We start from the raw sequence: 22,032 nt of genomic DNA, 5'->3' as shown, positions 1-22,032 counted from the left end.
TGAGGCAGATCTTTTTCCTTCTGAGTTCCAAAGGATTGGCGGCCAGTGACTATGATGATGTGGGCTGATAAGAGAAGGGCTTTAGAAGAAGGATCTCTAGAGTCCCATCAAGGAGGGAAACCATAGCATGAGGACTGCCCTGTGTGCCTGCTCAATCAGCTGTCCAAATGTCAATCGGCAACTTCAAGGTCCCCTTATTGTTCATTATCGTTCATAGGAGCCTCTCAGCACCCTTCTCAAACTACTCTTCCCAGGATTCTTTGGGGGAAGCCATGACAGTTTAAAGTGTAATAATAGTGGAATAAATCTATGGTGTGAATGTGGCCTGAGGGCTCTTGTTTTTTACTGAACCTTTGGCTATTTTGAATTAATTTACCTCATAGCTCTTTGGACTGGCAACTGATTATCGACAATTCAGTAACACAGAGAATATAATGCTGAATATAACACATTTCTCTCCTCCACGACCACACCCAGTTCCTTAATGGCTTTAGTGTGCGGAGGATTATCAGAAATATAAAGACTGCAGCCCTTGGCCCAAATAACCAAGGGACACAGACAGATGTAGTATAAAAGGAAACTTAAAGCAGGTCCTTTGGCTATGGTATGAGAGCCCATCTGTCTCTCAGCCTTGCAGTTTGAGCAACAGATATGCCAGCAATTAGAAGAGCCTCATGTCATTATTTAGGAGGGCTGCCTACCTTTAAAGAAAAAAACCACACATTCACACACCTGTTTATTTTTAAAAACCCAATACATTTTTTTTAAAAGGGCTAAACTGATAAATGGACTGGGGGGGGTGTTGGCAGACAAGACCAAAGAAGGGAGGCCAAAGGAACCTTAAGGACTGCTCCAGTCAGGCTGTCCCTCCACATCACGAGCCAACTGACACCATCTGTCCTGTGAGAAAGGAGGGAACAACACAGGCAAGCAAACACAACATCAGGACCTACTTCTTAGACTTGTTCCTCCCCCCATCTTCCCCCACCCCCTGGTCCAATTTTACGTTTTATATCATTTATTTGTTCGGTATTTTAAAATTGTAAATGGTGTTTTGGCAGAAAGGCAGTATATACATGCAATCAATCAATCAAATATCATCACAGGCGCCGTCAATTAGCACTGTTCACAACCAGCTTCTGAAACAAACATACAGAACTTGGAAAGATGGAGCTGCTAGTAGCGGTTGCTGAACAGGCCTCTATTCTCTACCTGCTCAATCTAAGCCTCCCTTTTTAATCTTTCATGCTCCATCTTTTTTTCCCCCTCACAGAGGCCATTCTGCTCTTTCTTGCAGCTACCCTTCTGGAACAAAAAGGGATCTCTCTATGTGTGGCACTATAAGGGGTGGAGGCTACAATCAATTACAAGGCTATATGTGCTGCCCAGAGCCCGACACAGGAGCCAGAGGCGAGACGCAATAATTCTTGCTTTATTAGAGTCACGGTTACATCAAAAGCAGTGTGTTTCATTGACCTAACTAGGCTGGCTCACTACTGATGCTAACTACGCTAACTAAGCATTCTCTGCAGAATGTGGAGTAAGTTGACTCAGCACCTCAACCAGGGAGGCGCTGCCTTAAGTAGGGAAGGTCTTCACTCGTAATCTCAGACTCCTGTGTGGTTCCACCCTCTGACTGTCCCACTTCTCTCGTCGTCTCACACAAGCCAAGGGGGGGCGAGCCTCTGCCTGCTCATCAGATAGTACAGGCTCGCTAGGTGCCGGCTTGACTTCAGGAGGCAGGGAGCAAGTTGGCGGTGAAACATTTGAAGGTACAGGCAGGGAGTCCTGGGGGGTTGGAGTTGGCACACACGTGAGATCGCTCCCCAACGGCTCTGGCACAGTGCTTGCAGGTGGCAAGGCGCCTTCAGGTGGAGCAGGGTCTAGATCACCTGGGGGATTGTCCAGGGAGGCTGGAGGGCTGCTAAAGCTTCCCCCTCTCTCAAAGCTCTCAGAAGTCTTGTCCTCCTCTGCCCACTCTCCCCAATGCGCTTGGGGTAGCTGGGGCTCAACACTATATATGTACTTTCCCCCCTAATTTTACGCATCTCCAAATTTATTAGTCTCATTTTCTATCAACTCAAAACACTCCTCTCGACCATTCACCTTATTTCATACAGTGAATAGGAAACAGCAGTAAACTGCACACTCTTCAACATTTCATACATGAAAATAAGGGATATCTTTGTACTTGACACACCCCTATTAACATACCAAGGGCCACAGCCTGTACACTGAAATGTTCAGTTATTACCTTGTTAAATATACTTCATCACCTATTATTTGCTGTATTTGTTTGCTCTGCAACAGTCTGTCCTGCACTGGCTTCTGAAGAAGGTAAATTTGACCACAACTGCTTTTCTGAACTTAAGTATTTATTTATATATAGTATTTTGGCATTTTTATACCATCCAATTAACCAAGTATTCAACTAACCCGTTGCACTAGCAGAAGTCAGTGAAAGGATACCCACTAGCACTGCTGGACTTTTCCGCCTCTCCTCCCCCTGCACACCTCCTGCATCTGCTCTGGAGGGTCAAGAGAAACCCCATAACAGTGTGTAGGGGGAGGAGAGGGAAGATAATCTCGTCAGGCAAGTAGAAATGCTTGTGCTGACAGAAAAATCTACTTATTGCTATGTTGAATACAAACCAAAGTTCTTTGGGTGGCTCACAAAGTTTTAATGAAATCACTAAAATACAAATACAACCAAAACTAAATCATAATCCACATAAAAAAACTGTACCACCACAAAGATCAGCATAAAGCCATCATAAAGCAGCAAATGATCAACAATTTAAAAAATAACATTAAAACCCAGCAAACAAAATAGTTCTAAGAAGTGAAATACGCTTAACTCGATAGTTGTTAAAAGCCCTGGGAGAATCACCAGGTGCCAAAGAGATCCAAACATGGATGCCAGGCGAGCCCCTCTGGGGAGCGCATTCCATAACTGGGATGCCACCACTGAGAAGGCCCTTTCTCTAATCTTAGGCAGCAGCATATTGAGAAGAGCCTCCGAAATGCCTTCTGTCCACAATTCAGACATTTAACTTAAGAATACCTTGGAGAGAAGGCTGAAATCTGAAGTCCACACTTGTGCTCTCAAATTTTTTAAAAAACAGTCCCCTTCCCCCAAAGGCAAAATATGGACAAGGATTATCATAGATAGATATAAGAATGTATGGACCTTCCCTGGTAACAGGGACAGCAAGGGTCCAAGAATCTGTCATGTATTGATTTGTAAGATATTTCCATTGCCTTGACATTGTGAGATATTAAGTCTGCAAGACTCCCGTAGTTCAAACGACAAGTGTCAGATCATGTGCTGAGTGCTCTAAATTCGTAACTGACGCAATGAGACTTCAGTGTGCTAAGCCAATAAAAAAATCAAAAGTAGAAGACAGTGGCAGTCTAAGATTGGAAGACATAAAAGCAGAAATCTCTCACCCAGTTATGCAGCCTTCAAAGTTTCCCTGTTAGAATACTTCACTGATTCTATTTATTTACGTAAAATGTTAGCAGAATAAAATTCATTAGAATTCAAAACTGACAACTGTGATTAACAGCTCAAATGAACAAACGTAGACAAAGGTGGGACAAACTCTTCTCCACACTGACAACACTCTTGATTCAAGACAGAGTGCTCCTTCTATTCTAGTCCACTCTACAGATGAGAGGAAAGACTTCCATTCATGCTGAATTATGTTTGACTCAGTCTCAGCTGCAAAATGGTTTTATGATGTGGCACACATTAACTGGAGGATAAGAAAAGTTAAAGTGCCAAACTCATTACACTTATGTCTTAAGCCACCTTGGAGCCCAAACATGCTGAGTGGAAAAAGTAGAGCAGAAAGCCATTTTTGTTTATACAAAATTTAAAGAAACTTGCTTCTGAAGAGGTGCTCATAAATTTATCTCCTTCAGCTGTGAAAAATACTTTATGGCAGAATGATAAAACTTGTAAAGAGCTAACCACAGAGAAGTGACGCAGAGGCAGGAAGCTTTACTAATTGACCAAGCCTTAATGGATATCAGGGTGCATAGAATAAGTTAAGTGTTTGACTAGCTTTTTATAAAAAGTGACAAATTTCACACCCCTGGTGAATTGCAGATTTTTAAAAAAATATCCAAAACTTTTTCTTACAAGTTCAAGTCTGCTTTTGAACCCTTTAAAAAAAAAAACACACACACATGGAATTTTGCTACTTCATTTGGCAAAGTCATCCATGTCTCATGCTAAACCCTTAGAGTAACAACAGCTTCATAAGCCCTCTCAGTGAAGCCTAAAATGGATCTATTCCAAATTGATGAAGCCTTTCATACACAGTCACATTACCATAGTGGAAGCATGATAGAGCCTTGCAGACTATACCTATAAAGAGTCCTTTCTACCAGTCCTACTTCTCAGATTTGCAGAGGTGTGAGACAGCAGGAGGACTCCTGGGGATGCTTTATAGATCCTTTGGCCCTGATTACTGCTGTACATGCTCAGGTCAACATTTAGAGTATGATGCCTAGGATGGCCACTCATACACATCACAAAAAAAGAGGAAATGTGTCACCTCCCAAAACAAGAGAACACAAATGTGTATGTATAGATGCAACTTACTATAAGTCACTACTATAAATAGAAATACATCTCACCATAGTGGGGAATGCTGTTGCCCCTATGCCTTGCTGCCTTTATGCTTCCCAAAGGCATTTTGCTGCCCACCGCTACAAAGTGTGCTGGACCAGATAGAGATAGGTGAAGGCAACAAACTGAGTATAAGTCAGAGGTTGGGTCTGAACCTCAAAACCACATATTTTACTTCACTTTTGCTATTGCGACAAAACATCTATTTCACAAGGCATATTGGTGAGGCTGAGACAAGCCCAAGAAACTGAGTACAAGACAGAAGCGGGGGGGGGGGATCTACCTCCCCAACACCAAACTGCTTCTCTGATCCCAAATATATCTACTCTCACAGAGGGAAACCCAACTATTTTCCCATCTATGTCAATTTCCTTCGGTAAACTTACTTTCCATGAATTACTACCCCAAACAAATTCTGCAATGAATCTGTAACCACATCAACAATATCCAACCCAGATCACCCCTGATCAGTTCCTCTTCAATTAATTTTCTCCAAGATCCTGCTCCAAATCAATTATCCTTTCTGAAATACCATCAAATCATGTCTCAATACATTAAATTCCTTTGGAAATTAATTATTATTCCAAATCACTCCCAAATCAGTTTCTCCCAAATCTATCACTCTTTATGTATGTTAAAGTGCGGAGGAGATATATGCATTTGTGTTAATGTTCACAGGAATGAGAAAGAAGACTGAGGCTTTCAAAAGGCAATTCCATTTAGGAAATAAACATGCAATCTACCAATCATGGCCCCACCTTTTTTTGTACTCTGCAGGGCTATGACTGGCCCAAAGTCCCAAATGCCACCTCTGATTTCTTATATGGGCTCACCCCATTTCCCCCACTGCCACCATTTCTCCAAGCTCTTCTTGTGCCTCTAGGATAGAGAGACTTGGAGCCAGCAAAGTGCTGCTGCTGGGTCTCTTTCTCTCTCTCTCCAGGATAAGATAAACAGCATGTCTTTGTTTCTATAGACTTTGAGGAGTGGAGGCAAAAGGGAAGGAGGGAATCATCCTGCAGATTCTTATGAGAATGGGATTTTTCCAGACAAACTAGATTCCCTCTCCCCCTCAGACAGTCCTTCAAATAGAAGATTGTCTTGTTAGAGTAGGTCACAAGATTACGCTACTTTAGCCTAAGGTCCTACAACAGTGTAAGATTTTTCAGGGCTCCAGCCAAATGCCAGTAAGTAGTCTAAGTACAGTATGATTTATTGCAACGAGCACTTAATTTTAGGCCTACCAGAATCTTACATGGCAGCCTGACCAATGACAAGAACATGCTGCTAGTTCCATGTGCATGGTGGGGATAGGTGTTTCTCAAGCAGCTGTTCCTTCATTCCACATTGCAAACTGTTTTTGAAATACAGGAACAGTTAATAAATAGATTTTCATATGGCATTGATGGTGGGGAGGATCAGGAGTCCCTTTGAACATAGGTATGCCTGAATTAACTGTCTAGATCTAGTCACAATGGACACAGAGTTTTCATTTCAACTCATGTAAGAGCTTCACCCATAAAAAGTTCTCTCTTGCATGTAATACTGTACATATGCTAAGCAGCGTCATAATGAACTGCTCACCACAAACATTCTTGGAAATGTAAATTCTTCTAGTTCTTTCTTTTGTTGAAGGAAAATCCATAACGGTGTCAGTGCCTCATAAAACAGGGAGTTTTCTGTTGTGGAAAATGAGACTTGCTAGAAATGTTCATAGTCTCTCCCTGTTCTGCCACATGGGCTTATTGAATGGAGATGACACATTAAAAATATGAGAATTTTACATGCATTCTAATAAAGAAAAAATAATGTATTCTCAAAACTGGAATTATTTGTTGTGGGTTAGCATTTTGCTATTACAACAAAGCTAAGGAAATAAGATCATTCAAACTATTCAAATTAAACATTGTCTAAATAAATTTGTTCTGCTTTGGCAATCTCAGACAGACTCTGGATCTTAACACTTAGGCTAGAATGCCATTTATTTCACTTCTTCTCATTAGTCCATTTGCCATTGATTTATCTTGGTGATATAGCACACACCTTTTGTCACTATTTCAATTGGGTCATCACAGAGAAATCAAAATTTCAGCATCTGTTGTAAAATTATTATTTTTCTATTCCAGATGGCTACAATGAGAAAGTCCAACCGCACTGTCTTCACTAACCCCTGAAAGCTTCTGCTGAGCTATAAGATTAACGGGGCAATGGGTTCTTCTGAGAATTGCTGGCAAGGAGGGGGGTGAAACAAGAGAGGAGACCTCAATAATGCACCAAGAGCAATATATTGAGGCTCAACTGTGTTTCAAATTCAGGAGCAACTGATTCAATCCCATCGAGATACCATGACTATATAAAGGACTGGACTATCTTAAAGCAGGGGGGTGAACCTATGGCCCTCCAGAAGTTCTTGGACTACAACTCCCATCATCCATGACTATTGGCCATGCTGGCTGGGGATGATGGGGGTTGGAGTCCAACAACACCTGGAGGGCCACAGATTCCCTACTCCTATTATAAAGCAACAGTGATTTAATGGAATAAAATAACTCTTGATTCTTGATGCTGAGGGGCAGGAGGAGGGCAGTGCTACAGAGAAATTGTTTTCCGTGATAGTAATATCACATTTATATGGTCCACTGTGCAGTGATAAGGACACTTCCCTCTAATCAAAGGACTGAACCAGTAGTTCCTTAGCCTGATTAGATTCATATCTACAGGAAAGGCACATGGGTATATATATATATATATATATATATATATATATATATATATATATATATATATATATATATATATAATATTTCTATCCCACCCTTCTACCCTATAACAGGGCACTCAGGGCGGCTTACAAAAATAAAATCAAACACGTACATAATAAAATTGTAAACAATAACAACAATATATGAAACTTTCTACCAGGATAGTCATTCTGAAACATATTCCCAGTAGAATAAGATCTCCTGTAAAAAAAATTTAAGTCTCCTTTTAAAAAAGTAATCTAGTAGTCTTATTTTTATCACTCTCTGTATAACAAATAATAAAATGGAATAATAGACAACCATTTAAAAATATCTATGTACTGAATATAAAATTAGAACTGGCTTCTACCTTTTCAAACAGAATATATATATTCTGCAAACATCTGATATTACCTATGACTTGTGCTCTGATTAATAGTTATGTTTAATTTCCACAACTGTGTTTTTGGAGTTTTTTGGGGGGGGGGTTAAATCCTACTTTACACGAAGAAATGAGGAAGCAATCCAAACCCAAGATCCACTGGGATGAGTGAACTTTGGAATAGGCAAACCTAGCTGAGCCAAGGCTACGTTGGCTTGACACGAATTAAAGTATATTTCTATATATTTCCTCCTTCCTATATGTATCAATGCCTGAACATCTCATGCACTTATATATTCATGCCATTTATTATTGATACTGCTATTGGAATATTGCTATATGTTTCTGCTCTGCTATGCAGTTACTATAAATATTATTCCATGATTGTATTTACATTTATAATTGTATCTTTAAAATATATATAAGAAATGCTCTTGGTATTGAAAATGTCAGAAATACAGTGTTTGAGATAAAGCCAGGAATGTTTATAACTTTCTCCATCTTGTCTGCAAAACAAAGAGCAGTGTCTGTATCATTGTTTGTATGTACTACGGAACCAGCTAGTTACCCAAGGCCATCGATGACAGAGTGGTCAATGTTATAACATGTAGAGGATGTGTGGATATGAATGAATTTCTTTTTCTAGGGCTTATGGCTGAAACTCGAGGCTTAGAGGCGCTGAAGTTTATTAAGGCAACAACAACTGGAGGGTGTCTGGAATACATCAACCATAAAAATGTCATAATTCTAATGTCAGTGTGAGTACCTAGAAGAGATACCATGACCAGCATCCTTGATAGGCACTAAGCTGGTATCGGAAAAAGGAGATGTGCCAGCATAGTGACATGGAAAGGAGGCACAGGATACCAATCTGATCGAATGAGATACCAGGGCTCAGTGAAGACATCAAAAGAACATCAAGACATTATCTGACAATAAAGACACCCCAACTTCACCAGAAGATTTGAGAAGTTTTCTACCATAGCCTACCACCTGCAACTCCTTCAGCGTGCCTCCTTCTCCAAGCTCTTCTTCCTCGCTACAGTACTGGTTGGCCAGCAGCTACTTGTGTGAGTGTGTGACTACGAAAGATCAGGACTATTGGGCATATTTAATTTTGCATTTTACCATTGCTACAATGGGTGACTCATAAGAGCACCTCTGGCTGTGTCAATTGGACATCTTTCAATAAATCTTTTAAAACCTTTTATCTTGGTGTGGTCCCAATGTTTCTTCTGTTCGTTCCCTCCTGGCTTGATCACCCAGGAGTGGCTTTGTGTTCATTGGTAAGACCTAATTCCCCAGCACTACATGTCAGGCTGAAGTCCCTCATCCCAGCTCAGCCAGAGATACACCAGCATAAGTCCTCCATCCCAGCTGAGCTGAGGCTGGGATAAATCTTGATAAAGTGATGGGAGTGTGACAGGGCAAGGGGGAAATTGCCTCTGTTCCAAACTCCTTTCAGCAACCCAGTGGCAGTTACACTAGCAAAAAGACTGGAATAAGTCAAATTCTATTTTAAAGGCTTGTTTTCCCTTTGCCACACTCAGGCTGGTTCAGCCAGCAGTATCCCCACTCTTGAATGGAGTTTAAAATAGGGGTAAGTTACACGTACATACTTTACCCTGGTGTAAATTATGCCGGTTTCCTATAGGTTGGATTACTCTGCCTAGCAGTCTAATAGTGCAACCCAATACATGTCTAATCAGAAGTAAGCTCCATTGGGTTCAATGGGACTTACTCCCAGATAAGTGTGTATTGGATTGCAGCCTAAATTGGATATTTGTGAATGCTGTGCTAATTCCAGGATGAACAGATATCACTCTAACACTTAATAGTAAACTGAAATTTTAATAGAAAATCATTATCACAAGAATGTGTTATGTTTGGTTAAAAAAACTACTCTTGTTCATGTTCATGAATTTACATATTAACTTATCTATTTGTAAACTATTCTTAGGACGCAATCCAACTCACCTTTCCACCAAGCTGGGATCAGTTTGATGCCAGGGATCCCTGGCAACACCGGCAGGCTCCCAGCTGCGCTGGCCTTGCCGGCAGCAATCCTCTGTTGCAGCTGAGCCATGGCACCGCTAGGAGCCTGCAGGCGCCATTGGGCATCCACTGAGGACAGCCAGGCTGCCAAATGGAGGCTGACAGAAGCCCCAAAAATGAGGAGTTCTGGGAGTGTGGTGGGGGAGGAGTTGTGGGAGGGTACTTACGTGAGATTCTCCTAGTGCTCAGACCCCTGCCCCAGGTCCCGATCCCAGAGCTTGGAAGTAACTCGTTAAAAATAACGAGTTACTTGTAATTCACTACATTTTTGCGTAACGAGAGGGTAATTTTGTTACATTTGCTTGTAACAGAACGAGTGGTAACTTAATTACTTTTCAGCTGTAACTGTAACGTTTCCAACGTTCCATTTACCGTTACTTGGGGGGAGGGGAAGTCTGCTCCTGTGATTGGTGGCCAAAAGAATGTGCCTCACACATGGCGAGCCAGACTACAGAAGCAGAATGGAGGTGAAGAACTGAGAGGAGTGGCGATGGTGTGTGCGCGTGTGCATGCGTGCGCCTCCACCGCTTGTCCTGCCGCCCCTTCCTGCCTGCCTCCTCCTCTCCTCTCATGCCTATCGCTGGCTGCCTATCGCTGGCTGCCTCTCCCCTCCCTGCTTGTCACTGCCTCTCCCCCGCGCCTGTCGTTGCCTCTCCCCTCCCTGGGTGTCGTTGCCTCTCCCCACGTGCGTGTCGTTGCTTCTTCCTTCCCTGCATGTCGTTGCCTCTTCCCCGCGCCTGTTGTTGCCTCTCTCCCTGGGTGTGGTTGCCTCTTCCCCATGTGTGTCGTTGCCTCTCTCCTCCCTGGGTGTCGTTGCCTCTCCCCACGTGCGTGTCGTTGCCTCTTCCTTCCCTGGGTGTCGTTGCCTCTCTCCTCCCTGTGTGTCGTTGCCTCTTCCTCGTGCCTGTTGTTGCCTCTCTCCTCCCTGGGTGTCGTTGACTCTCCCTACATGCGAGTCGTTGCCTCTTCCTTCCCTGCGTGTCGTTGCCTCTCTCCTCCCTGTGTGTCGTTGCCTCTCTCCTCCCTGTGTGTCGTTGCCTCTTCCCCGTGCCTGTTGTTGCTTCTCTCCTTCCTGGGTGTCGTTGCCTCTCCCCACGTGCGTGTCGTTGCCTCATCCTTCCCTGCATGTCGTTGCCTCTCTCCTCCCTGGGTGTCGTTGCCTCTTCCCCGTGCCTGTTGTTGCTTCTCTCCTTCCTGGGTGTCGTTGCCTCTCCCCACATGCATGTCGTTGCCTCTTCCTTCCCTGCATGTCGTTGCCTCTCTCCTCCCTGGGTGTCGTTGCCTCTTCCCCGTGCCTGTCGTTGCCTCTCTCCTCCCTGGGTATCGTTGCCTCTTCCCCGTGCCTGTTGCCTCTCTCCTCCCAGGGTGTCGTTGTTGCCTCTCTCCTCCCTGGGTGTCGTTGTTGCCTATCTCCACCCTGCTAATCATTGCCTCTCCCCTCCCTGCGTCTCGTTGCCTCTCCCCTCAGCACAGAGGAAAGGGTCCCCAAATTATGCAAGAACAGACAAAGTCAATACTACAAGAGTAAGTAATTGTATTGGTAGAAATTATGATAGTACATAAGAAACAAAAGGTATACATATATATATATATATATATATATATATATATATATGAAATAGAGCAATATTAACAAAATATGTGCAAAAAAGACTCAGGGAACTTCCAGAAGATTTGTTTATTGAACAGTCAACCTGATTTGTTTGCAGGGAGATTTGATGACATTGCATCAAAACAAGCCTTGTCCCTTTCCAGTGTATTTTCCTGTTACTTTTCTCATTGCAAAAAAATCTGATATTCAGTGGAAGGTTTGTGGCGCAAGACCCCCTCATCAACTACAATTGTATAACCTGAGTTTGCTGGTATGTGACTGAGTCCCACCCAAAACTAGTGGCAGTCTGAAAGTGCCTTCATGTAGTAGCCAAAAAATATATTGGAAATGCAAATATTCTTTTCAAGCTGAAGCTAAGAAGAATGTATTACAGAGTTGTTGGACGAGATCTCCAGATTACATTCTGTTCCTTTGCTTCATCAAAACCAATTCAGAAACGAGTGTGTAAATGTAACTCACATATAATAAATGAGTAGTTCTACATATCTTAGAGCACTATCACTTCTGCAAATATATCTCGACATCTACTATGCAGGAAGTGAGGGGAAGGCAGAAGTGAAGAAGCCTAGGCCAGGGAGCTTGTGCCATCAGCTCCTGGGGTTGGCCTGGAAAATATTCTGTATTTGTTGCTTATTCAAAATATTTTAAATGCCTCCCCCCCATCTGTATATTTGTTTTTAAATAGTAGCAAAAGACAATTGGGTTGCATGATGAGGATCAAAAGTTCACAACACTCTTCACCCCTCCATAACCCCAAGAAATTGGTCCTAAATTTAAACTATAAAAAAGAACAAATATGACACATTGGCTGTACATATGCATGCATGCATGTCCTCACACACAGAGTTAATTTTCATTTAGGCTGCCTATCTAATGCAGAAACATCATACATTTTGACTGTTATGTCCTTGAATATAAGAATCAAAACTGGTTATAGAAACAGCTAGCAGCCCTTGTTTGTGATCAGGGTGGTGGTGGGGAAAAGTCAGTGCAGTTATGAAGCCAAAATTCCACAGTGCAGTCCATAAAGGTGGCAACAACGGTGGATCTAGACATCAAGCAACTTTCTTCTGATGACAAGTACAGATAGGCAGAAACAAGAGCCGTCCAAGAATTATGATCTGTACTGGCTGAGCTACATTCCAGTATTACCATGTACAACTGAATGTTTACTCCTGTTGCAAACCATTGTTGTTATGTGCCTTCAAGTCGATTACGACTTATGGCGACTCTATGAATCAGAGCCCTCCAATAGCATCTTTCATGAACCACCCAGTTCAGATCTTGTAAGTTCAGGTCTGTGGCTTCCTTTGGAATCAATCCATCTCTTGTTTGGCCTTCCTCTTTTTCTACTCCCTTCTGTTTTTCCCAGCATTATTGTCTTTTCTAGTGAATCATGTCTTCTCTGTTGCGCTGTGTTTGTGTGCTTAATTAAGTTTAAAACAACACAGCAGCAGCAGCAGAGTAACAGCAGATGTTGAAATGCAAGTGTGCCAGCGTGTGTGTGCGTTTACCTAAGAAAGCAGGCTTTTACCCTGCATCAGCATCACTGAGACTTGAGACTTAGTTAAATAAGAAAAGCTAGTTTATTTATAGAAATACATAGTAGATAGAAAGGCATACCTAGTTCTAACTAACTAGCTAAGTTGGAGGCGTAACACCCAGGTGCAGGAGTTAGCCCCATGCTAGGAGAGAGAGCAGAGACAGAGAAGGAAGGAAGTGGAAAGGGCAGAAGGAGGAGGGGCAGGTAAGCTTCCCTAAAGACTTAATAGTCTAGCGACAGAAGGAAGTCAGTCAGAGCATCACAGGTAAAGATAAACAAGCCTATCCATCTGGAGGACCCTTGCTCTATCTCCCTTCTGGAACACAAACAAAAGAACAAAACAGGAGTTGCTCTTGCCCCACTTCCAACATTCTCATGATGTGTCCAAAGTATGATAACCTCAGTTTCATCATTTTAGCTTCTAGTGACAGTTCTGGTTTAATTTGTTCTGACACCCAATTATTTGTCTTTTTCACAGTCCATGGTATGTGCAAAGTTCTCCTCCAACACCACATTTCAAATGAGTTGATTTTTCTCTTATCCACTTTTTTCACTGTCCAACTTTTACATCCATACATAGAGATTGGGAATATCATGGTCTGAATGATCCTGACTTTAGTGTTCAGTGATACATCTTTGCATTTGAGGACCTTTTCTAGTTCTCTCATAGCTGCGCTCCCCAGTCCTAGCCTTCTAATTTCTTGACTATTGTCTCCATTTTGGTTAATGGCTGTGCCGAAGTACTGATAATCTTTGACAAGTTCAAAGTCCTCATTGTCAACTTTAAAGTTACATAAATCTTTTGTTGTCATTATTTTAGTCTTCTTGACGTTCAGCTGTCGTCCTGCTTTTGTGCTTTCCTCTTTAACTTTCATTATTGTCATGATCTGTGGGTGGGTAGGAGGCGACAAGGGAGGAGGTGGAGAGTGAGACGGGGTGGAGTGGAGAAAACAATTTTAAAAAATGGAGTGGAGGGGAAAAGGAGCCAGAGGGCAAGAACATGGATAAAGGAGGAGAAGGAGGCAGAAGCAGAATGGAGATAAAGAACTGTGGAGGTGAAAGATGACAACGTGTCTGTGTGTGTGTTTGCACTTGGCACATAAAGTGGCCTCCACCACCCTCTCTGGCTACTGTGCTGCATTTGCAGTATTTTAACTTTTTTGCATCTCAGGGGAAAATGTTTGCTTGGGTGAGTGTCCCTTAGTTGGTGGCAGGGCAGGGTCCGGGAGGTGGTTGAGTGAGAGAGATTATGGTGGCTGGCTGAGTAGGGGGGGGAGGGGGGTTGCACTTGGATTGACGTGCAAAGATCTGAGTAGTGGCCTCTGCCTCCCTCCCCACCTCCCTTACCAGCGGAGAGACCACCATTGCTATCTTATGGATAAAAAGTATTATTCTACTACCTCTGTATGTGTGTGTTTATTTTTAATGTTGTTTTAGGCTACTGAGATGTGCAGCAGCCAAGGCCAGCACCTTGTAGATTTTTTTTAAAAAAGTAACTGAAATGTAACTGTAGTGATTACTTTTGAGAAAAACTAAAGTAATCAGTTACTTTCAGAGCCATTGTAATTGTAACTGTAATTACTACTTTTTTTGGCCATGTAACTGTAACTGTAATTTATTACTTTTTAAAAGTAATCTTCCAAGCTCTGCCCGATCCCCCCTGCAAACTCTGCCAGCCAAAAGGCCAGCACAGTAAAGTTATTTTCTTAAATTTCCATTGTGGACTACAGGGAGTGCTTACTCTCTGGGAGGCCTCTTTGTCAGAGCTGGCACCCCTCCCAGCTGGCTCGTGCGCCCAGCTACTGACGGAGCTGGCATTCAGCCGGGCGGCAGCTCCCAAACAGGAGAAGGATCCCGCAGAGCTTTCTGTCAGCTCCTCCTCTGCCAGTCCCCCTTTTGCCAGCTCCCCGGATTTGGATTGCTCTGTTATTGTAGAAGACAGAATATAAATATCAAATAACAATAAATAAAACAACACAACAAATTGTGGTTCATTACCTAAGGTTAGTTTCAAACAAGCTAACTTTAAACTGTGATTGCTGAAGTTGCCTTGCTAAAATTAGCCATACATATTGTTGACCACAATTCCAGGTCCAGATGACATGACAAATTATGATTAACTAAAATTGAAAGTAAACTTTTCGGAGGCACTCCTCCCAGCCCCAAGAGGAAAGAGAGGGGAGGGTGGAGTGTGTGAACCTAAGGCTCATTGCGGCTCATCCATACTAAACTATGGCTTATCATAATAAACAAATGTAGCCTAAATGACAGGTATTTATTCAGTATTGATCGTACTATTGCTTTTGAGAGTGTGAAATATACACAGAGGGGAATATTCAACTAACCTCTTGTGCTAGCAGAATGACTTCAACAAGCACAAAGGGATCCCTCCGTCTCCTTCCCTCACATGTGCCCTGCACCATCCCCAAACCTGCACCGGAGGGTTGGAGGCAGTGGAGGCTTATCCATGGAGCTACTAGGGCATAGCTCTCGCAACAGAATGTCAAGCAGTTTTTAAGTCCCTCCCCCCCAAAATCTTAAAGTCACACACTGTTTTCTACCCCACACGCACACACATTTTATACTTCTATTTGAACTCATGCAGGCTCTGCAAACATTTCTGTCAATCTACTCTTCTCTGGCCAATCAGGTCTCTGTAGTACTCAGCTATTCCTAATCCACAAGTTCAGCTGTGGCAAAGAGGTCCCTCCAGATTGACTCTGGGCACTTTTGCAAATTTAAAATGTTATTACAAAAAGTAGAACGGTGCGGTTGATGGTTCAGATGAGAACTCAGTGTAGTATGGATTACACCCTGCCTGCACATCCCACCCAAGCAAGCTTGTCCTAGCAGACAGTCACACATTAGATTTACCAAGGATCTATATGTAAAGTCTGATGTTTGTAGGCCTGAATATCCTGGTTGTTTTATAGATTTTTTTCTTTGATTTTTAGGTTAAGGTTTTTAAATCATTCCAAGCCTGGATCCCCTCCTCTAATACAAAATTGGGAGCAGGCAGGCTGGAGAGAGACTTTTTTATTTAGTTTATTCCATATTTACCAGTATTATATTTATATCCACTGTATCTTTCCTCCAAGAAGCTCAAGGTGGCATTTATGGGTCTCCTTTCCCTCATGTTATCCCAACAGCAACCCTATGTAGTAGGTTAAGCTGAGAGACAGTGATTGGCCAAAGGTCACACAATGAGTTTCATGCTAACTTTAGCCCTGGTCTCCCAGGTCCTAGTCCACTTCATATCCCTCTAGAAGTTAATAAGGTGGGGAAGGGGAATAAACTTTTTCCCATGGGTCTGGAAATGTATGAGGACCCATGTTAACAGTCCTGTGTTGCACCTTTAAGATTAACCAATTCAGACTTCAGTCCTGCACATACTTATCAGGGAGCAAACCTCATGGAATTCAGTGGGGCTTGCTTCTGAGTAATCTACCGTTTCTTTGTCATGAACCCCCATTAAAAATTATGACAAAAGGGACCCCTTCTTAACCAAGATAAGACACAAGTGCTAAGTATTAATAAAACTGCAGTGTTTAAGTTTCCATAGTTTCTTTGCAAAGGAGGAGGATAGGGAGAGAACCAGAAAAAGTGGGGACCACATAACTTTTCTCCCAGCAGAGAAGCAACTTTGACAGCAGGGACTCCTTCTGAACGAAAGTAAGACACTTTTCAGTTTAAGGAGGTGCTAACTGTGTGTAAATTTTCAATGCATAAGTGTCCACAGTAGCATCAAACTGAGGCTTTGCCTACTGCTCCTTTCATTTTGGTTTTAATTTTTTTTTGTCTGAGTGTACAGGCTAACCAAAAAATGATCAACCACCTAATAGTTTTAAATTCAACATCCTTTTAAACAGAGATTAATGTGCTGTTAATCTGTTCAGTGCTGGAACTGAAAACCACAGTGTTGACAGCAGAATAAGTGAAAATGGCTTCTCAAGTGTCACTTGAGAGAGGGCATCCAGGCTATTGTATAACTATGAGAGACAGACACGAATTTCCTTAATACTCTTAAGTAGTATTATGCTGGATTCTGTTTTATTTCTCACCATATTTGTTGTATTATGTCTATCTCCCACCTCCTGTTTTAATGCTTGATAGTGTGATGACCTATGGTTTTAAGCAATAAATATAAATTAATAGATAATACTCTAAGGAGACTTCAAAACCTGTTTTGCAAAAGTGATCCATCTGAAAAATAGATTTCTGAACTTTACTTGAAGTTATAGTTAAATAAGGTTTTAACTTATTTTAAATAAAAGATGGAGTTAGCTTCTGTTAGTTGAGAAACTCTTACACATGTGTCAAACACTAAGGGATTCTGCCTTGCCTGTTCCTCCACAGCTTACCAAGGTCCCCACCACCCGTGCTGCCTCGCCTCATCAAGTCCCCCTAACTCAGCCTTTCCCAACTAGTGGGCCACCAGATGTTGGACCACAATTCCCATCTTTCCTGACCATTGGCAATGCTGGCTGAGGCTGATGGGAGTTGTGGTCCAACAACATTTGGTGGCCCATTAGTTGGGAAAGGCTGCCGTAACGCCTCACCTAGCCCAGCCCACCTCACTTAGCCCAGCCCCCCAGTTTCACCTAGCCCTCCCAGCTGCCTAGCGTAGCCCAGCCTAACCTCCTGCCACCACCACCACCTCACCCACCAGCCTCCCTTCTTCCCTCATCCATTTGCTGCCCTGCCACCGCTGCCATGACCCTGCAGCATTTAGAAGGCTGTCTTTGCACTATTAAAGTCCGATGGCAGCCTAAGAAAAATATTATGTATATGGACATTGAGGTATATATCAGATTGTAATCTCCAAGGCCTTTGAATAGGTCTCTTTTCTCTGACAGATTCTATAATCCACCGAAATAATTGCTATCCTCTCTCACTAATCACCAAACATAATATAAAAGTCAAATAGCGGGAAAGTACAAAGTAATTCATCCAGATGTGAGACCCATAGCTGGAGGACTACCTTGTCCCACATAAACCAACTGGAAACATTGTAGGCTCTGTTCTGTGTCTCATTGCCATCAGTGATACAGTGAGTGGCAGTAGTGGCTGGTGGATACATGTCAGTGGGGCAGTGGAATCTGCTCCAGGTCTTAGTCCAAACTTCCAAAGAGCTATCCAAGATGTCAAACCTATTTTAGGAATAGCTTTCAGCACCCTGGACAGCTCCTTGAAAGTTTAGATTAAAACCTGGAGCGGATTCCACTGCCTCACTGACATGAAGCCAACAGCCGCTACTGGTGAGTGGGTCTTCTCAACAGTGGTATCAAGATAATTGCATTTTCTCTCTAAGGAGGCCTGCCCTGCTTCTTCCTTGCTGTTCTTTAGGCCCTGGGCAAAAGCGGTGGACATCTGGGGGCGTTTGACACTTAACTTTTAGTTGTATATTGTTTGTCAATAATGCTTTGAGGTAGAGGTGTCAGAGGAATCCATTGAAAATGAACTATCAAGCAGATTTGTTTCCATCCACCTATTCACCCCCACCATGCTATGCGCTCTTGCTATGACTGCTTTTCATCTTAATTTTTTACATGCACGTTTTATAAAACATAAATATGCAAATTGCTTTGTAATACATGTTATTTACATATTCATTGATGTATAATAACAGGTCCCTCATAGCTTTTCTTTTTTCTGAAGTGTTTGTTGATTGTGTAAGTTGTTTGTTGCTAGAGGCTGCCTATATGCACTAAGGCTGTGTCACGAGTCCTCTGGAACGGCCTTGGAGCAATGAGGAAGAAAACAAGATGACAGAATGGGACTCAGAGGCATATGTTACCAAAATTCGTCCAAGCTACACAGGAAGTGGATTGGACTGTGAAAGACCAACCCAAATTGTGTTTGCATTTTGACAAATTTGTAGGGCAGTCCAATATCTCAGAGAGGAGTTCAGGTCTCCTGCTCCCCTGGTGCATTCACTATAGCTGCCCAATTTCCCTGATTTTTAAAGTTTGATAGAAATATCTGGTGGCTATAGGTACGTTCTTAAACCACAATATTTTTTGCCGATTAGTGAAATTCTCTGCTTTTTAATCCAGGAGGTAAGAAATGGAATCCTGTGCAAGTTTGCTGAGAATGGATCGATCATTTGCATGCTTATTGAGTTCAGTGAAATTTACTCCCCTGCAATCATGCTTAGGATAGGTAAAGCTGACCACAGGGGATGGGGAAGGGAGGAGGAGGGTGGGAGCAGGCAGGAGGGGGAGGAGGAGGGCAGGTTTGATCATTTGCATGTTTATTGAGTTCAGTGGGATTTACTCCCATGTGATCATGCTTAGGATAGGTAAAACTGACCATGGGGAGGGAGGCCTGGAGTAGGCAGGGAAAGAGGAAAAAGAAAGAGGGGAAGAAGGGAGGAGGAAGGGAGAGGAGAGGAGAAGGAGGGAAAAGGCAGGTCTGATCATTTGCATGCTTCTTGAGTTCAGTGGCATTTACTCATATGCAATCATGGCTAGGATAGGTAAAACAAACCATGGCGGAGGAGGAGAGGACGGGATTGTAGAGAGAAGGAGGAAGGGGGAAAGAGGGGAACAGAAGGAGGGGGAGGAGGAAGGAGGGGATTGGAAGGGGAGGGGTGAAGGAAGGGAGAGGGAAGGGGCAAAAGGGAGGTGATGGGAGGGAGGAGGAGGGGAGGGCAGGTTTGATCATTTGCATGCTTTCTGAGTTCAATGAGATTTACTCCCATGCAATCATGCTGAGGATAGGTAAAACTGACCATGGGGGAGGAGGAGGGGGAGGGCAGAGAGGAGGGGGAAGAGGAGAAGGGGGAAGGAGGTGATTGGAAGGGAATGGGGAGGGGGAGGAGGGGGGAGGGAAGGAGCAAGAGGGAGGAAATAGGAAGGAGGGGAGGGGAGGTTCAATCGTTTCCATGCTTTTTGAGTTCAGTGGGATTTACTCCTGTGTAATCATGCTTAGGATAGATGAAACTGAACTGGAGGGAAGGGAGAAGGAGGGCAGGAAGGGGGAGGGGGAGGGAGGGGAGGAGATTGGATGGGTGGGCACTGGGCAGAGGGGAAGCCCCATGCTTTTGAAAAGGAAGACATTGTGAACAGTATCATTCTTTTTCAGGGTTTCCCCAACCTTTTTATTCTACGGCAGGCACATGTAGCCTCCCACCCAAATTTAAACCAAAGCTGTCCCTGGCCACATCCACACCAGATCTTTATTTCTCTTTAGATAGTTATGGCTTCTCCCAAAGAATCCTGGGAAGTGTAGTTAGTGAAGGGTTCTGAGAGTTGCTAGAGTTGTTCCCCTCACAAAGCTTCAATCAGAGCAGCTGACTGTTAAACCACTCTGGCCACTGGACCTCTGTCAGGAGAATAGGAGACTCCTCTCAGCACCCTTCACAAACTATACTTCCCAGGATTCTTTGGCGGAAGCCATGACTGTCTCAAGTGAAATAAAGGTCTGGAGTGGGCATGGCCCCCTGATTAGGCAATCCAAGCAGCTGTGAGTCTGACTTATAGAACACTAACAGTTGGTTCTTACTGAGCATGCCCAACATTATCATTGAGTTCAAGACTAATTTTCTTAAATTATTTAAAAATCAGCCACGCATTTTTTTTAACTTTTAAACTGCAGAAGATGAAGGTCAGAGTATGTGGCAAGGTCAGTAATAGGATTACAGGTACTCTGTGAACATGGCTGATTTTTAATTAATTTCAGCAAATTAAAAAGTCCAAAAAGGTCTGTTTTTCTCTCTCTCTTTTTAGACTTTTAACTCTCAATTCTCTCTGACCGTTTTGTGTATCGCCATGAAAATTGAGAGTGTTGTTAAGCAAGCGTTTCTGAGTTCAGGACTATAAGTTTTGTAAGGTTTTGTTTTGAAATGAGCTTATGGGAAGCATCAGAATGACATGGGTGTATTTCCAATTTAACATTGCAGAATGTGAAAAATCCATGTTGACTATAGTATACAGCCACTCTTGTGACTGTATAATTTACATGGGTATGTCCCTTTTTTATAACAAATAGTGGGGTGTGTGTATGTGAAACCAGACTGGTATCATAGCATAGGCAAAGATGGGCCATGACTGGTTACTCCTGCCATGGTTCCAATCCTCATCATAGGCCCTGGGCCTGCCATTTGCAATGAGAGGAAAGCTCCCACTGGCACTAACCAAAGCTCACGACATCTTTGGGAGGAAGGACAGGATATAAATCCAATAAATAAATACAATAGATTTATTAGGACATAAGCTTTTGTTCAGTGGGCTAGAGTTCACGAAAGCTTGTGCTACAATAAATCTGTAGTATTCAAGGTGCCAGATACGTCTGCTCTTTTTACACAACGCATTAAGAAGACTGTGTGCAGAGAGCCATCCTGCCACAGGGGGGAAAAGGTTACAGCAATAAAACCCTGAAGAGATACAGAGAGAAAAGCACCTCACCTAAACTCTGGCTGGTATTCATTACTAGTCTTTCTCAGAGTAGGCCCACTGAAGTTAATAGACATGACTAACTAAAGTTCATTAATTTCAGTGGGTTTACTCTGAGTGGGACTTGACTACAACCCTCTATTTCCAGACACATATACATAAGAAAATAACTTACTTCTATATTCAGCTTGGGAAAGCTCCATATTTACAAATATATTGATAGCTGCAAGTCCCATTGAAAAATAAAATGGCATCACACAACAGAAGTGGCACAGTATAGTTTACAACTCACTCATGCAATAGCTGAATGAGTGAAATGTAAGGGGATCTCTGCCAAGCTACTTGACACTTTCAAGTCAGCTTAATCAGATACTCTTTCATTTCCTGTAGCGGGGAGACCGACGTTCTGCCACTTACAGTATACCCAGGGTCTATTTACAATTACTAAGAGAAGAGATGATCATACATGTCATGTTACATCTGACTACACTGCTGCGTCTAAAGCCCCATAATCTGAAACAGCATAGGAAGTGAAGAAGGCAGCCACAAAATAAATAAATAAAAAATATTGAGCACACAGAACCCAGGCAACTGAGATGAAGATGTTCTAATGGCAGATGTTTGAATTCCTAGGCTTCTTTCTTTTTAATCTAGCCTGATTAAA

General features: G+C 42.7%; 2 protein-coding genes across 8 annotated transcripts in view; one reads left to right on the top strand and one right to left on the bottom strand.

Moving 5' to 3' along the window:
• COL19A1 (collagen type XIX alpha 1 chain) overlaps window positions 1-22,032 on the bottom strand; it is a 358,502-nt gene that overhangs the window by 307,199 nt on the left and 29,271 nt on the right. The gene's annotated exons all lie outside the window — the stretch shown is intronic.
• LOC133383081 (uncharacterized) overlaps window positions 10,489-22,032 on the top strand; it is a 66,277-nt gene continuing 54,733 nt past the window's right edge. For both annotated transcript variants that reach the window (XM_061623084.1, XM_061623083.1), the window contains exon 1: window positions 10,489-11,341. In XM_061623084.1, the coding sequence (XP_061479068.1) occupies window positions 10,596-11,341 (746 nt within the window). In that variant the 5' untranslated portion in view covers window positions 10,489-10,595. The remainder of the gene's footprint in view (window positions 11,342-22,032) is intronic.

Source organism: Rhineura floridana, chromosome 4, assembly GCF_030035675.1.
Source record: "Rhineura floridana isolate rRhiFlo1 chromosome 4, rRhiFlo1.hap2, whole genome shotgun sequence".
Classification (NCBI taxonomy): Eukaryota; Metazoa; Chordata; class Lepidosauria; order Squamata; family Rhineuridae; genus Rhineura; species Rhineura floridana.
Note: the sequence above shows the minus strand (reverse complement) of the source record. Positions and strands in the feature narration are given on the sequence as shown.